We start from the raw sequence: 18,289 nt of genomic DNA, 5'->3' as shown, positions 1-18,289 counted from the left end.
AAGCACTCTTACAATGTCTATCTAAAGATATTTCTATAGAGCTTGAAGTTTAGGGTTTCTAACAGGGGCAAATTTAGGAGGGCTGGCAGGGGCCCGGCCCCCCTAAAATGTAAAATTTCTATTTAGACCCTTGAGATTTTTTTAAAATTTTAAATTAGTAAAGATAAATTTACACTTTGGCCCCCTCTAAGATTATACAAAATTCAATTTAATCCTTTAAAAATTATAAAGTTATAGACTATAAAAAATTAAAATTTCATTTTGCCCCCTACAAAATTGTTCTGGCTTCACCCCTAGTTTCTAATTTGAAAATTTTAATCTCTAACTCCAAAAAATCTAATATAATATACTATAGAAAACTAAAGCTAAAAATTCATGACTAAAAGCTAATACTAAAGCAAATAAATCTTCCAAAATTATCATCTAAAACTCAAGATTTTAAAAACTCAGGAAAAACTAAAATTTGAGGCTTATAACTGTCTAACAAAATTAACTCTTTGAGATCTAAATTTTAGACTAAACTCAAATTAAATCCAATAAAAATCTAATACATAAATTCTAAGTCTAAAATGAAATAAATTCAATTGTTAACCTGAAATAGCTGTTAGTAAACTAAAAACTTGAGTATGAAAAGAAGTGACTGTAAAAGTAGATATTTTGTAATAACTCAAAAATAAGAAAAAATTATACTAAACCTTACTTAATAAGATAGAATCCATTATATTTCAACTGATCCTAATTCCATTACACCATAGAAAGATTCTCAAGCACATATCACTAATCCATTAATTCTTCACTCATTCAATATTGTTTCTTTTTTCTTATGATGTCTTCAATTAGCAACAAATTCTTTCAACAAAAGTAGTTCTTAATCTGCTGACCGATTGCCTTTTGTCAAAATATCTCGTCTTCCCAAACCAAAGTCTAATTAAGAGCAGCCCAAAATCACCATCTTACCCCATCTCATAAGAAATATCATCATTCTTATCAGTGAAGCGATCAATCGAGATTTTGCCCTTATGGTCGAATTCATTCTTCAATTTTGATCCCTCGAATGTTGCCTCAGTATCCTTTAGCAGGAGAAGAGCAGAAGCAAGAAGTCTTTCAAAACTTGTCAATCTCCATTTTAACTTCATAATGAATGCAATGCAGCAAACATTTCTTCTTGTGAGAGTTATAAAAAATGTGGTAATCAAAATGTATTCAAAAGATCATTAATCAAAGTGGTATGAGAAATGAAAAGGGAAACAAACAGGAGGTTACATGTCTCAAAAGAATGAATTTCTCAACAAAAGGATTATGAAAAAGGTATCAAAGTTTAATGTCAACCTTCCAAGTGATGAACATTCAGATGATCTCATTAAATCAAAGTTATCTTTCAAAATTCTGACTTATCGATATATTCAAATTTCAAAGAGAAAGCAAACACAGTCCAAAACAGCATGTCCAACGAGGATCCAAGTAGCGCAGATTAAAAAGCTTAAACACAGAAAAGAAGCAAACAAGCAGCAGCATGGTTAAAACAGACAGCACCCAATCTGAAAATAAAAAACACTAAGTGCCATGATTTTGACTGTAAATGAAAATCAAGGGGTTTCACACCCATCGCATCTTCATCACTAATTTTTTTTTTTTTTTTGGGTCATGAGGCAACCAACCTTCTCTTCCTGCAACTCACTCTGCTACTAGGGATTATTATCCAATTGAGTCATCACCAATGTGCTGTGATGGCCACATAAGGGAGGAATCAGAATTTCATCCTTTAGTCAAAAAGTATATATTGTTTTATTTTATTTTATTCTTTAATACCGAATTTTTGTTTCCATTCTATTTGCTTACCCAAATTTCAAGCTTTGACTGCTTTACCCACCATTATAAATAAGCCTTCTCTCTTCTCATTCTCTCTTCCCAAATATCTTCTTAAACATATTTCTCAATCCTCTTAGCCTCACGCAGGTATGCTTATATACATACATACGTTACATAAGAAACTAAATTCTTTAAATGATTGAAATGATTGACCACGCATGCATGCATGTTCTTACCATTAGCATTCTACGGCGCAGAAAGAATCATAGTTGTTTTGTACATAAATTTGATAGTCTCGTATGTTTGGAAAAATTGTAATTTTTAGAAATTTTGATGCATATTCTTAATTGGTGGAGGAAAAGAAAAACTTAGATTCTACATTGGTTAAATACCAAGTGTGAGATGTGTATATATATATATATATATATATGAGAAATCACTTGAAAATAATTGAATGATTAAGTTTGAAATTTTGTCTCGCGTGTAGGGCCTGATGGGGTGCACCTGCACGGCATGGACACTACAAAATGTCCAAACTGGTAGGGCCCAAAATGGGTCTATAAATATTTTAGCTCAACACGAGATTTATTTTTCTTAACAAATATATAAAATCTGATTAAAAAGGAGACATATCCTGATTTTATTTGATTCCAATCAATTTGATTTGATTTTAATCAAATGAATTTAATTGCTCCTTAATGCAGATTTTGTATCATCCATGTTGAATGCCTATAAAAGACTAAGACTTCTTCAGAATTTTTTTCAAAATTACACTTTCTCACGCCAAGTTTATTTTGCTCCTCAAAATTCTTCTCTTTTTCTCTTTACATTTTTCAATGTTTCTGTGATTAAAAAAAAACAATATTTGTTCGTTGATCACTACAGATGTGCTACCACTTCAATCATCGTGTTGTTGTATCCTGGGAAACAGTTGACCAACGTTTCTTCAAATATTGGAGGAGCGGCCGAATCTGTCTTAAGAAAATTGTGTAAAATAAGCCTCAACATCTAGTAAAACTCGATATCTGATAATTTAAATATAAATTATTCAATTTATATTTTATTTTATATATAAATATTTATTTATTTATATTTATATGGTTGTTCGCTGACATGTTTTGTCCAATATCATCCATGTTTATTTTTTTTTCTCTTAAATTCTTTAAATCTTTGATATATATATAATATATGATTTGTTTTTTCGTTTGTCACACTATTAGTTTTGATTTTGAAAGAAGATTCTACTATGTAATACGTGTATATAATTGACTGAACCAGGTATTGTTGGGGTTGTAAGGCAAAGAACAAAAAGAGCTTCAACTGGTAAAATATGGCCATCTCTCTCTCTCTCTCTCTCTCTACACACACATACTTATATATAATACGCATTTTTTAAATGGGTTTGTAGATTCTGCTCTTTTTAATGGATGGATTTCTTGAGTTTTCTTGGGTTAGTTCAACATGTTGTAGGCATCATATAAAATTCCCTCTTAAATGGAAAGGCAGGGAAAATTTTTACCGGAAACAGGAGGTTGAGAATGAATTTCTCAACAAAAGAGTTATGAAAAAGTATCAAAAGTTTAATCCCAACGTGATAAATATTCAAATAATCTCATTAAATCATTCAAAAATCTGCCTCATGGATATATTTAAACTTCTGTGCTATGTCTTAAGCCCTACATTAATGCTTCTAGTTTTTCAGCTTAATCTTTTTTAATGCAGTTTTAAGTATTGATTGTGGGTGAGGAGAAAGTGTTGCAAAATTTTAGACTCATTTTCTAGATTTAGTTTAAAAAATAAGTTTAAAATTTTATTTAAGCCCGTCAGATAAAAATGCTAGAATCAAGTTCAGCTCGGTTTGTTTGTATTAAATTTTTATATGAAAATAAAATTAAAAATATAATATATTAAAACACTAAAAATATTAAAATAAATATTTTATAGTTAAATAACATTAAATTAATTACAAAGTAGCAAGTAAATGCCTCTAAAATAGTAGCAAAATTAATAATAAAATAAAAGTTATATAATATCCAAACAATAACAACAATAGTAGTAAAATGACAGTAAAATAACAACAAAATAATAGTAAACAAAATTATTTTGTTATATCCAAACTAATACCAACCCAACCCATTTCATTAATAAAATATGAGCAATTAACCAACCAACAAAACTACTTGTTACAAATAACATATTGTTGTTGCATCAAAACATATAAATGTTGACTAATCTAGCTAACATTGAACTTGATAAAATGAAATGGTTGAATAATTGAATAATGAGATTATTCAATAATACACATTAAATGCTAAAATTACGCATTGAATTTCTGGTAGGACATCTATGATTAAAAAAGTCTTTGTGATTGTTCTAGAAGAAATAAAATAAAAGATACAATAGAGCTAGGACATTTATTATATGAGGTTTATCGAATGCTAAATGCAGAGGTATATGAAAAAAAATTAGGCAAATCGGGTCGAATTAAGCCCATTTAAAAAATAAACTTTATTTTTTGTTTAAACTCATTTTTTAAACTTATATTTTTACTTAAACTCTCTCAATTTTTTTAGTAAACTTTAAGATTTAATTTTACTCATTGGATCTCATCAATTTCGTTTGCACCTCATTTCATCACAATCTTCAAATTCATTAGAGAAAAAGAAATAGTTGATTTACCAAAAAATGGAACATGTTTAAAACAATTATTTTCTCCAAAAAGGTAGTTGTGTTCTGGTGGTTGAGATGGTTTTAGAAAGTTGATTATATATATATATATATATCGAATTTAGATTTAAACAAAGTATAAAGAAGATGATTTCAAATATTTTATTTGCGTGTGAAATAGGAGAGGATGTGAAAAGAAGAAACCTTAGGTAGGAGGAATGTATTGAGTTAAAAAGAATGGTAAATTATACCAATTCTCACTAACTTGGATAAAATAATAAAATAGTTACAATACTCTCAACTTATTCACTAAAATTTTAAAAAATAACAACAGTAACCAACTAACATGAAAGGTCTTAATTTTTGAGGAAAAACGGACGGTGTGGGCAGAAAAAAAGAAGAAAGGAGTAAATTGGGATTAATTGAGAATTTTAGGGAAAAGGGTTGGAGGACGATTGAAATTTTCAGGGTCTTTGTTGAACAATTGCTCTAAGGTTTGACGATTAAAATTTAGGAGAAAAGCGACCGGGAGAAAAAAAAAAACAACAAAAGGGAGAATGATTGAAGAGAAAATTGAAAAAATTTAAGATGTTTTCTCCCAACAAATCCAACAATGTAAGAAACCCATATTTGAATACCTTCGATATTGGATAGACATGTTACTAGCTTTCCAAATAGCAATCTTTTCAAAAGTTTCAATTGGAAGTACAAAGTGTTTGTTCGGAGGATTACAATGCCCACCACCTTCCACCGTGAACCCATAATTTGGAGCACAAAAATTAGTGGCGGTGACAATGATAGATATTCTGGGTATACAACTCTGCAAGTCGTCCATACACCTTAAATCGAAATAAGCACCGCAGATCTATCCACGTTGAAACAAAGCCTCACTTAAACCCACAATTGCCATACCATAACCAGCCTTGACAAGATCTCCATACCCACAAGCACTGCTGACGGCGTTGCGAGGATCCAATGTGGCGTAGTAAGTGGTGCATGTGGAGTGCCAGACGGTGGACTGTGGCCTCTATGGGGAAGAAGAGAAGGTGCCTATTTTACTAAATTGGTCCAAAAAATTTTAATATTTATAAAAATGACCCAGGTTCAAAAACAATCACTAAAATAACTTGAAATGAACAGTAGAATGAGATTTTGGCCTGTCAATGGCCGGCACCAACTCGTATTTTGCACCCATGATTGCTTGATGATTGTGTCAAGCTTTAAAAAATTAATTTTTTTAGTTTTGGCCTGTCAATGGCCGGCACTAAGGTATTTTTTTAAAAAAATCGTATCATACTAGTATACAAAAATACCAGTATTTAAAAAAAAATTTTGGTGCTGGCCTGTCAATGCCGGCACCAGTATTTAAAAAAAAAATCAAATTTTTTTGGTGTTAGCCTGTCAATAGTCGGCACTGAATCGAGTTTTTAAAAAAAAATTTGGTCTTGGCTTTCAATTCTTAAGCACTAGAATCGACTTTTAAAATAAAATTTAGTCTTTGGCTTTGTCAATGGCCGACACCAAGATTTTTAAAAAAATTTAAAATTTTTTAGTGTGGGCCTGTCAATGGCCAGCACCAGAATACAAGTTTTTAAAAAAAAAAATTTGGGTGGTTTGGGTTCTGATAGTGTAAACAAAATGAGAACAAAAAAATTGAGAGAGCCATCAAAATGAGAGTGTTTTGTAGTATATCATCAAATGAGTTTTTTGTAGTGGATTGTAGATGAGAGTTTTTGTAGTGTACAACCGAATTTCGGGGTTGAATTATATACTGTCATGTTTTAACGAAGTTGAATTATATACTATCATGTCCACCCTAAAGGTTATGCCATTAAGAGTTGGATGATTATTTGCGCCATAGATTGTTAATCGAGTTGACCAATGCAGATAAACATTATCTTTGGTGTAATGGTGTTTATTCCGCAACTAAGTTGTGGTTTGAACCGATTGGTAGAGTGATCGGCGGTCGTCGGCGGTGAACAGTGATTGTCGGAGAGGTCTGGAGGTGCTCGGTGGTCGTCGGTGATCGTTGATGGTCGTCGAAATAGCCTATTTACAATGGAGGACCATTTGGCTTCAAGGGCAAAATTAAAAAAAAAATATGAAATGAAAAAAAAAAAGTATGAAATGGCGGCCAATTTGGCTTGTGACACAGGCCTGACACAGGCACATAGATGAGTCTTGTCAACCTTTTTTTTAATTTAATTTAATTTAATTTAATTTCAATTATTTCATTTCTTTTTTTTTCAATTCATTTCATATTATTTTTTCATATTATTATTTTCTTTTCATATTATTTTTCATTTTAGTTTTTATACTATTTTTCATATTATTTTTTCAATTCATTTAATATTATTTTTTCATATTATTTTTTCAATTCATTTTATATTTTATTCAATTAATTAGAAGTGGTCTTAATATCGGGTATTTACATTTTTTCATCTATTTTTAAATTTTTAAAATTTTATTTTTGTCAATTTAAATTTAAAATTCGTTAATTTTTTTCATATTTTCATATTTTCTAATTTTTTTTGGGGTTTTTTTTAGGCCTGACACCACATTTATCAGGCTTGATAAAAGTCATTTAGAGGTCACTTAGATTTTTAAAAAGCAAGCTGAAGTCGACTATTGCCAAACCATTGTCAGGCCTATACTTAGGTGATGCAGGCCTATCCTGCAGATTAGTCTTGTCAAACTTTTTTTTTCATTTCTTTTCATTTTCATTTCATTTTAATTTTATTTCATTTCAACTTCATTTTTTTAAAAAAACTCGTATTCTAGTGCTGGCCATTGACAGGCCAGCACCAAATTTTTTTAAAAATTCGTATTTTGGTGCCGGCCATTGACAAGCAAGAATAAAAAAAAAAATCTGATTTTTTTTTACTTGGTGCCGGTCATTGGCAGGCCAGTCAATTGCCAGCACCAGTATTTAAAAAAAATTCAATTTTTCTTTTGTGCTAGCCTATCAATGGCCGGCACCAGTATTAAAAAAAATTTAAATTTTTTTGGTGCTGACCAGTCAATGGCCGGCACCAGTATTTAAAAAAAATTCAAATTTTTTTTGTGTTGGCCTGTCAATAGCCGGCACCAGAATACGAGTTTTTTTAAAAAAAAATTTGTTGCTGGCCTATCAATGGCCGGCACAAGAATACGAGTTTTTTTAAAAAAAATTGTGCTGGCCTGTCAATGGTCGGCACCAGTATTTAAAAAAAATTAATTTTTTTTGGTACTGGCCTGTCAATGGCCGACACTAGTATTAAAAAAATTTCAATTTTTTTTTAGTGCTGGCCTATCAATGGCCGGCACCAGAATACGAGGTTTTTTTTTAAAAAATTTTGATGCTGGCCTATTAATGGCTGGCACCAAAATACGAGTTTTTAAAAAAAACTTTTGGTGCTGGCCAGAAATCAAGTTATTTATGTGTATAATTTATTTCTTTTAAGGACTATATTTAAGTTGTACAATTTACTTATTTTACGAACTTCCATATCTTATTATTTTTGTGCATATATCATCAATACGTATTATTAATCCAAAATTAATTTATTTCATATAAAATTATTTTATACATTGCCTATTTCAAAATTCTTTTACACATACATACATATATTAAAACATATGCTTGATTTATAAGCGTCACTCAATTCATACATGTTATACCTATAGTTTTTGCATACATAATTATTATATACTATTAATCTCATGCTATTTTTTACAAATAATTATTTCTATGTACATATGCATGTTTTGTAAATTTATTATCATGTATTTTATTATTCTTTTATATTTTATATAAACTATCATGTATATTGTTAATTTTAAATGAGCTTGTGTTTAAAATATTTTGCATGTTATTCTATTCAAATGTTTTAATACTTATTTCAATAATTATATATTCCTAGTTTTTATGCAAATTAATCTACTCATATAGTATGTATATTATGTGTTCATTAATTCATAATTATTATAAAATTGTCTTATACTACATCTTTTGCTAATTTCCGCTTTATTTTGTACATGTTTTGTGGGTTGTTTTACATTTATTGTTGTGGTATATTATTTAGTCACTGTTTTATCAATTGCTCTCTATTCATGATTAAGAATTTGGTTATATTTTACTTAGAATAGTTGTACATAATTGTTGGATTTATTAAATTGAGGCTTATTGTATCATATTATTTCTTGTTCATTAATCCTTTTCTATGCAAATGTTTTGATACAATGCATTAAGTGTTCTACCTATTTTAAAACAAATAAACGTGTTTTGAGCTAATTTTCAATTTTCCTTATTATTCAAAAATTCTGAAATAAGGCAATATCCAATATTTGGGAATTCGAGAAATCGTGCTCAATCGTGCTGGGTATGATTTTTTCGGTGAACTAAAATATTTGGATAACCTTTTATAATTTTAGTGTACTAGTTTTTGAAAGTCAAAAATCAATCATATTTTTGAAGGTATAAAGGATCGTATCCAATCGTGCCGGGTATGATGCTGCATATCTTTGAAAAGATAGAACTTTGACAGTTAACTTGAACTATTCACACATTTTAAAGAATCATGCTTTGAAAGATTTTTTTTCTTCAAATCTTTGATATAAGGATAGCATCGAATCAATTTGGTACCAATTTTTGGGCGTAATGAAGGTGTTCACCCTTCCTCATGCGTAACCGACTCCCGAATCCATTTGTTTTTTATTTTACGTGAACCAAAATTATTTTTAATGAAACAAAACAATTTAGTAGGTGGCCCAATCACACCTAAACCGAGAGATTGGTGGCGACTCCATATTTTTGTTTTAAAAAGTCGATTCTCGTTTTTCTCTAAAAAAAATAGTTTCGACAAGCACCAATTTTTTTTTTAAAACTCGTATTCTGGTGCCGGCCATTGATAGGCCAACACCAAAAAAAATTGAATTTTTTTTAAATACTTGTGCCGGCTATTGACAGGCCAGCACCAATTTTTTTTTAAATACTGATATTTTTGTATACCAGTATGATATGATTTTAAAAAAAATACCTTGGTGCTAGTCATTGACAGGCCAAAACTAAAAAAATCAAAATTTTAAAGCCTGACACAATCATCAGGCAATCATGGGTGCAAAATGCGAGTTGATGCCGGCCATTGACAGACCAAAACCCCATTTTGCTGTTCATTTTAGGTCATTTTGGTGATTATTTTTGAAATTGGGCTATTTTTATAAATATTAAAATTTTTTGGGCTAATTTGGTAAAATAGCCAGAGAAGGTGGAAGAAGAGTAATGGGAAGAGTAGTGGGAAGTGACAGTAAATATGAGTGAGAGAAGAAGAGTTACTGTTGCAGTTATAGAAAATGGGTTTTCATACTAGCGTTAAAAATGTTTGTTCAAATAGGAAGCATAGAAAGAGATGTATAATTATTTTCGATGTGGATTGTCATTGAATTTGAATTTTTTATTAAATTATTCTAAAATAGATAAAAAAATTAATGTTTGTCAACTATGCTGACGTAGAATCTACATGAATTGTAATGTGAATGACATGTCAATATTTAATTAATTTTAATATATATTTTAAATAATTTTAATAATTTTAAAAATTATTATAATATTTTTATTTTAAAAATTTTAAAAATTAATTAAATACTAACGTGTCACCATATGCATGTCATATCAACAAAGTTAAAAAAATATTAACTTTTTATTTATTTTGGAGTGATTTAAAAAAGAATACAAATTTAAAAGCAAAAAAAAATGAAATGCTAAAATATATTTTTTAATCTATAGAGATCTCTCACGCTAAACTAAAGCTATAAGCTTTTGTAGTTAATGTATAGGATAAAGTAGTATCGAACCCCAAATGATGGTTTGATAGTTAAGGTGTTCATCGCTTCAAATATAATTTAGATTCGAGTCACAGTAATCACGTTAGGGTGTTACTCTCGTCTTGTAATTTAAAAAAAAAAGAGGGGAAATATGGGTAACTTTCTAAAAAACAACCAAATATAAACCTAATCTTCATTTTCAAAAGATGTAAAAATCTTTCATCAAATCTGGTTGAACCCAAAATAAAAATATAATGTTTAAATAAAACTAACAGGGGCAAAATTAGGAATAAAATTAAAGAGGTGAGATATTAAAATAAAATTATTATGAAATAAATTAATTCATTAATCAAAAAATATATATTTGGTATAATAATTTATTTAGCCTTTCAATTTTAAAAAATCATTTTAATTTTTATTTACTTTTTCATTTATTTTAACTCTTAAACTTACATTATTTTTAAATCACTCAAAATAGATGAAAAAATTAGCATTTGTTAATTATGCTAATGTGACAAGATCCATGTGATAGTCCATGTATGCCACATAAACAATTAATTATTTTTTAAAAATAAAAATATTTTAAAATTTTAATTTTAAAATTTAATTAATTCCTAAATGTAATATCTGCGTGATAATCTATATGTATATCACATCTGTAAATATTGAAGTGATTTGACAAATATTATAAATTTAAGGATTAAAAGAGATGAAAAAATAAATAAGAAACTAAAATGACTTTTTTATAAAGTTAGAGGTTAAATAAATCATTATACCTATATATTTTTAAACTTTTGAATTAAACTTTTAACTTTATTTTTAATTAATTTTATTTTTAAATATCTTTTGAAATAAAAAAATGATATAAAATTTAAAAAAATTGTATAAAATTTTTTTCCTTAGAGAGCGAAGAGTAGGCATTTCACGTTGTTTATGGTGGGCCCATTGAATTGACCAAACAGGGCGTGAATTTGGTGGAGAAGTCATACAATTATTTTCAATGTGAATGTCCCACAAGCTTTTGCAGTTTAAACTTTTAAAGTAATACTCAGCCTACAAGTTTCACGCTTTTGCAGTTTAAAGTAGTACTCAGCCTACAAGTCTCTAAAAGAGAGAAGCAAATGCAAGGCCAATTCACTTAAAATAGCTTTACTCATAATCCAAAAATCTCTCATCAAATCCGGTGGAACACCAATATGCTTGCTTCAACATCTTCTTTTTCTTCAGCTGCTGCTGCTGATATGATCAAAACAAGGACATACGATGTTTTTATTAGCTTCAGAGGAGAGGATACTCGTGATGGTTTCGTAAGTCATCTGTATAAAGATTTGTGTCGAAAGAATATCGACACTTTTGTAGACAGCGAGAAGCTTCAAAGAAGGTTTTGGTAGTTTGTGATGATGTGTCAAAGTTAAGCCAACTCGAGTATTTATTCGGAGGAAAACAATCGACTCGGCCCTGGAAGTCGAGTCATCGTTACAACTAGGGATAAACAAGTGCTTATCCAGTATGGCATTGATCTCATTTATGAAATGGAGGAATTAGATGACGATGAATCTATTAAGCTCTTTTGTCAACGTGCCTTCAAAAGCAATCATCCCACAGAATTTCATCAGTTGAAGCTATCACAGATGGTTTTAAGTTTTGCTAATGGAAACCCTTTAGCTATTAAAGTTATCGGATCCTCTCTTTGTGGCAAGACACAAAGCTACCAGGAAAGTGAAGCAAAGAAACTAAAGCAAGTTCCTAAGCCGGACATTCAAAAACTGTTGAAATGGAGTTTTGATGGACTAGAATGTGAAGAGAAAGAAATGTTTCTTGACATTGCTTGTTTCTTTAAAGGGGAGGATCGAGACTTTGTAACAAGGATTATGGAAGCTTGTTATCTTTCTGCATATTCAAGAATTGAGAACCTCATTGATAAATCTCTTATATATGTTTCAGAAAATGAGATAAAAATGCATGATTTATTGCAACAGATGGGTTGGGATATCGTTTACAACGAATCACCTTCAGAGCCTGAAAGACGCAGTAGGCTGTGGATTCCTGATGACATCTATGACGTGCTAATAGAAAACAGTGTAAGAGCCTTATTCATTTCCTTCACTTACGTTACTCTTGCTCTTCTTTTTTTTTTTTTAGCATGACAAATAGGGTGAGTATTTGATTGAGTCGAGTCGAATCGAGTAAAAAATTTTTAATTAGTCAAGTTGATGAATCATATTTTAACAACTGAACTTAATTTAAATTTTTTTCGAATCAAATCAAGTTAAGTCAAAAAATTTTAAGTCAAATAGAGTCGAGTTAAGAATCCTATTATTTATACTCAATGTTGATTCATATAGACACATTATTTTTACTAATAGACGAAATATAAATTATTTAACTACATAAACAATATAATGATTTTGCATTTAGTGAGTAAACATTTATCAAAACAACGTAGTTCTACCTTTTGACTTTTAACTTTAGAAAAGATAAATATTTATGAAAATGACATAATTTTGCCTTTTCTTATTCAAATTTTCGAATAACTCGAATTGTATAATTCATATTTGGGTCAAATTGAAAATTTTGATTTTTTTATTTGGGTTAAAAAATCTCTTTTATTAAAAATTTACTTAAATTAATTTATAAGCGCATAGCTAGTCAGACCTACGGGGAAGGATTAGGAGATTTCACTCTGATCTAAGTCTAATAGCGACTTGCAAATTTCTTGGAAATATCTGCTGAATCTGATGCCTTCGAGAATTCAACCCTATTCTCAGATAGAGATAGTATGCGTTGCTCCGACAATGTACTATGCCATCATGCTTCGGATTCGACAATTGAGTCGAGAGTGAAATGTCACATTTGTTAGGATACTTGTTAAAATGTTATTGGATACATATACTATCTCACAATTATCTTGAATTTGAATAACATAATTCTTATTTTGCATTTTTCTTGGCACCTTATTCTGGCATACTGCTATTGATTTTAGGGGACAAAAACACTCAAAGGCATGCTACTTGACATGTCTAGAATTCCAAAATTGGAATTAAAAGCAGAAGCCTTTGTGAAGATGCGAAAACTTAAATTCCTCAAGTTCTATCTTCCTTCTACGTTTGGAAGGGTTCAAATGAAACCCAAAATCCTCCTACCTCAAGGGCTTTTATCACTTCCAAATGAGTTAAGGTACCTTTATTGGGAGGGATACCCTTTGAAAACTTTACCTAACCAGTTTTGATCCAAGGAACCTAGTTGATCTTGATATGAGAGATAGCAATGTCAAACAACTCTGGGAGGGAAAACAGGTACTCATTTTACTTTCTTTCTTTCTTTATATATGTTAGAATTGAACATCGATATAATTGCAATGAATCGCAAAGAAAAGAAGAAAAATAAAATACACATATTTTACATGGAAACTCTTTTGGGGAAAAAAACTTCGAGAAGAGGAGAAGAAAATTTACTATGTCGAATTCAAATAATACACGAGAGGAGTATAGACTACGTCTATTATATGTTTATAAAATCATATTCTAATCAAAGTCAAATAGACGTAATGCAGTAAGGTTAAAATACCTTATTCTAATCAACATCAAATAGAGGAAGTAAACTTTTATACGGATTCCACTTCGACCCTCGACCTTCGCCCTCACAGATTCCCCTACCTTGCCACTATATTTATTTTAACATGAATTTGGATCACACCTCTAACCATATATATATATACCTCGTTGTCTATGATGTTTTGTAGATTGATGTAAGCATTTTTGAAACTAATTCCATTGTCATTTATTGATTCTCTATAAAGTTTCCTCTACATGTTTGTTATGTTTTCATAATAACTTAGGAAAAAGACCATTTCCAATATAACTAGTGTTTAAGTTATTTTTCATTAAAAAAAGGAGTTGTAACATTAATATATTAGGACTATGTTTGTAAAAAAACTTAATGTTTGAGCTTGAGTTATTGAGCAAGTTAAATTTGAATATCCTAATACTTAATTTATTAGCTATCATTTAATTTCTTTATCATATATCTATCTATATAAGGTCAACTAAAAATTATTAAAAGTGGTTGACCACATCCTTCCAAATTAAAATATTTAATTTTATTAACATATCTTACTATTTTGATGTACATAGAGTAATTTTTCTATTAAAATTTTGATTTGATAGTTTTAATTATTGGGCTCTTTATATTTTAAAACTGTTTCAAACATTTTATTATATATAATAACTTTTTATCTTTGCAATGCACAAGCTTACTATGTATATAAGTTAATTATAATAAGTAAATTTAAATAATTTACTTTGTGTATTAGTATAAGGGATTTAAACTTGTTATAAACTAAATCATTATAAAGTCATGTTGGCAATGCAATATGTTGAATATCAACATCAATTTATTGAAAAATATGTTTTGTTAGTGTTTATTGTTGTACAAAGTTTAGCCAATGTCTTTAGTTCTTCAGTACTAAGTTTATCCTTTAAGTATTTTGTTAGTAGGGCAATGAATCTCATATTAATTAGGAACAAAAAGAAAAGGGATTATGAGTCTATATAAGGACCATATCCAACATTGCTTAGAAAAAACAAAGGAAGGGAGACTTTTGGTCTATATAATGACCTATGTTATAAAACTTATTTGCACCAACCAAATATTGGATTTTCTGTGACAACCCGAATTAGGGCCTAATCGGAATAGTGGTTTCGTGACCACAAATCCGAGATAGAAATAATTATTTTATAATTATTTTGAGGTTTATGATATGATTTCATGATTTCGTGAAAATTTCATCATGAAATTCTATGCATTGAGCGCTTAAGTTGAGATTAGGGACTAAACCGAATAAATTGCAAAACTCGTGTTTTAAAAGTTTTTAGTATGAAATTTCTTTGAGATATTAATTAGGAGGTCTTAAATAGCAATTTGACCAATTCCTAAGTTATGGAAAAAAGTTGGACATGGAGGGAATTTTTGGAAAGTTTAGTAGTAAGGGCATTTTGGTCATTTGTATATTAAATGAAATAAAATGGGAAAAATAACACAAAAATTGGTCATCACCTTCACTAGTTGCTGCCGAAATTTGCTCTCCTCCATAGCTAGGGTTTCTTCAACTTTCAAGCTTCATAATCAAGAAAGGCGTGGAATCGATCTCGAACGGGGGAAGGAAAAAGTTTTGGAGTAAATTGCAAAATTCCCATATTTTGCACCGAGGTAAGTTTGTATGTAAATAATACGTTAATTTCATTTACATTCTTATATTTCAGCCTATTATATATATATTAACTGATGTTGAAGCATAAATCGACTATTGGAAGAATGGAAATAGTAATAGAGAGAGAAATCCGGTTGAACATTCGGAAAGATCAAATAAAATAGATAGAGCGTAGCTAGGTCACATGTATGGTGCTGAGTGCACATCATGTGTACAAGAAAGCTACGAGATACTATGTAGTGGCTAGGTCACATGTGTGATACGGGATGTATCCCATGTAGACAAGAGAGCTACGGGAGAGATAAATGTAGCTAGGTCGCATGTGTGATTCCAAGTGAAGGACACCATGTAGACAAGAGAGCTACGAGATAAATTGGCTAGGTCGCATGGGTGGTATTAGGTGTTCTCCATGTGTACAAGAGAGCCAAATTAAATGAAATGTGAAGGTGGGGCTGTGTGCTGAAACCATCAAGTATCGAGAATTGATCCGAATTGTTCAACGGGATGGGTTTGTGGTGACATTGTAATCATGGGCCTATACTTGTGATGTATGAAAAGTGGTGAAAATGATTTGTGATATATATAAGTTAAAATGAGGTTAATACAAAGAAAGTGTGAAAGAGTGAATTAGCACTAAAACTGTTTTGGGACAGTAGCAGTGACATGATTTTTAAAAATCACCAAAAATAGTAGGAATTTAATTAGAGGCTAAATCAGATGTGAAATTAAAGCTTAATGAGTCTATTTTCATATAAAAGAAACAGAGCAAGTAAAGGAATTCTATATTTTGAGATATTTATAATTGTGTGTGACTTGCTCAGAATAACTATGTGATCCCCTGTTCCAACTTTGAAAAATCATTAAAAATTGTAAAAAACAAATTAAGAAATATAGTTTATATGCATAAATTCCTTATTGAGTCTAGTTTTGAAACAGATTTCATGGTCATTTGAATTGTGTACTGGGAGAAATTCAATTCGTAGTGAACAGAGGTCAGATCAGTCGAGCTGTGTAACAGAGGAAATTTTAACTAATAAACTATACTAATTGGCTGAACCAAAAATTCTAGAAAAAAAAATAGTAAGAATTTTTATGAGTCTAGATTCAGGTAAATTTACGGATTTGAATTTCGAGTTTCGTAACTCGAGTTATGATTTATTTAGTGATCATGACGCGGGAGGGACAGCTTGATCAAATTGAAGTAAATAATAAAATTCAAATAAACATATATGATATAATTGAGTTATGTTGTAAACATATTAGATTCTTTATTTGTTATTTATATACTTACTTACTAAGCTATAAGCTTACTTTCTTTTCTCTCTTTTGTCTTATAGTGTCATCCGGCTAGCTCAGGAGTTAGAGATCGTTGAAGATCCGCTCGCACTATCAATACTTTTGGTATTTGAACTCAACATTTTGAATTATGGCATGTATAGTAGACTTAGTTATTTTGTTACGTGTCATAATTGCCTAGGTTTAAAATGTTAATTATAGTATCAAACTAATCATTTTGTACGAAGCCTTTGAAATTGGCTTGTATTGTTAATGGCATATGTTATAATGATTCATGATCAAATTGCACGTCATATTTTTGTCTCAGTTTTATTTAATAGTATGTATTATAATTTGTTAATATCTCGTACCCTATTCCGGTGACGGATACAGGTAAGGGGTGTTACATTTTCTATTTGGCTTCTTTAAATTCATCTTCTTTTTCTTATTTTGGAGTATTGAGAGGTGTAGGTAAATATTAATTTAGTGATGTCGTGGGCTATCGTGCATATTAGAAAATATACTTTCATAGCTACTTGAAGATTATCTTTAGTTGTTTAGTTGTTGGAAGGAAATGTGGTAGTGTGGAATTGCATGTCTAAGAAAGGTTCTGGTTAAGGAAACGGCTGGTACTTAAGAGTGTTCGTTGTGACCTATCTCTTTTTACTAGGAACCTACCTGATGCATTGTTCGTGAACTACTTTAACTATTCTAATATTTAATTGTGAGACATTTGTTGACAAGATGACAGACCCACAAGTTGTTAACAAATGAATAATCTTAATAACAATTATAATACATGGTCAACTTGCATAATGTCTTGTATGCAAGGACAAGACTTATGAGAGGTTGTTAATGGTAGTGAAGTGATGCAACCAAAAGTTGAGGTTGCAAGTGGCACACTAGGAAAATGGAAAATAAAAGCTGGTAAAACAATGTTCGCCTTAAAGACAACCATTTAAGAAGATGTGTTTGAACACATATGTGATGCTAAAATCCTAAAGGAAGCTTAGGATATGTTCACCAAGTTATTCTCTAAAAGGAATTATGCGAAGCTCTAACTTCTAAGTTACCAATAACACATGTTAGTAACACAATAGTTTCCCCTCAACATAATAAGATCAAGGTAGCACTTCAAAATGTCTACCATTTGCTAGGTATGAGAAAAAAATCTTGTTTCAGTAGCACAACTAACATCTACAGGTCATGTTGTTTTGTTTGGTCCATAAGATGTGAAAGTATACCACAATATTGAGAATATAAAAGAGCTAATAATGAAAGGACAGAGATTAAAGTCAGTCTATGTGATGTCCACAGAAACTGTATATGTTGACAAGACAAGAAATAATAAGACGATAGACTTGTGACTCATGCAACTAAGTCACATCAGTTGTTCTAAGATAGATGTGATGGCGATGAGATCAATGTTCAAAGGACTCCCAAAACTTGAAGTGAGAAAAAACACAATATATGTAGGTTGTCAATATAGAAAATCACATCAATTGTTGTATGAAGAGTTCAAATTTA

At 30.1% G+C, this 18,289-nt stretch overlaps 1 protein-coding gene across 2 annotated transcripts; it reads left to right on the top strand.

Annotated features, from left to right (window-relative positions):
* Positions 1-11,348: 11,348 nt before the first annotated feature.
* Positions 11,349-17,066, top strand: LOC128284231 (disease resistance protein RPV1-like). Of its 2 annotated transcripts, none has more exons than XM_053022096.1 (4): positions 11,349-12,359; positions 13,262-13,574; positions 15,372-15,486; positions 16,825-17,066. In XM_053022096.1, the coding sequence occupies exons 1-2, from the start codon at positions 11,811-11,813 to the stop codon at positions 13,505-13,507; spliced, it is 795 nt and encodes a 264-aa protein (XP_052878056.1). In that variant the 5' UTR covers positions 11,349-11,810; the 3' UTR covers positions 13,508-13,574; positions 15,372-15,486; positions 16,825-17,066. The 2 variants fall into 2 exon arrangements, with proteins under 2 accessions (XP_052878056.1, XP_052878055.1); XM_053022095.1 differs by having other exon boundaries at positions 15,343-15,486.
* The last annotated feature ends 1,223 nt before the right edge of the window (positions 17,067-18,289 follow it).

Source organism: Gossypium arboreum, chromosome 11 (assembly GCF_025698485.1).
Source record: "Gossypium arboreum isolate Shixiya-1 chromosome 11, ASM2569848v2, whole genome shotgun sequence".
In the NCBI taxonomy this organism is placed as follows: domain Eukaryota; kingdom Viridiplantae; phylum Streptophyta; class Magnoliopsida; order Malvales; family Malvaceae; genus Gossypium; species Gossypium arboreum.
This window is presented reverse-complemented; position numbering and strand designations above follow the sequence as displayed.

Bases quoted from the DNA above. Each gene is read 5' to 3' on its own strand.
- LOC128284231 (XM_053022096.1), top strand. From the start codon at position 11,811: ATGGAGGAATTAGATGACGATGAATCTATTAAGCTCTTTTGTCAACGT. The intron at 12,360-13,261 runs GTAAGAGCCTTA...TATTGATTTTAG, and splicing joins ACGTGCTAATAGAAAACAGT to GGGACAAAAACACTCAAAGG.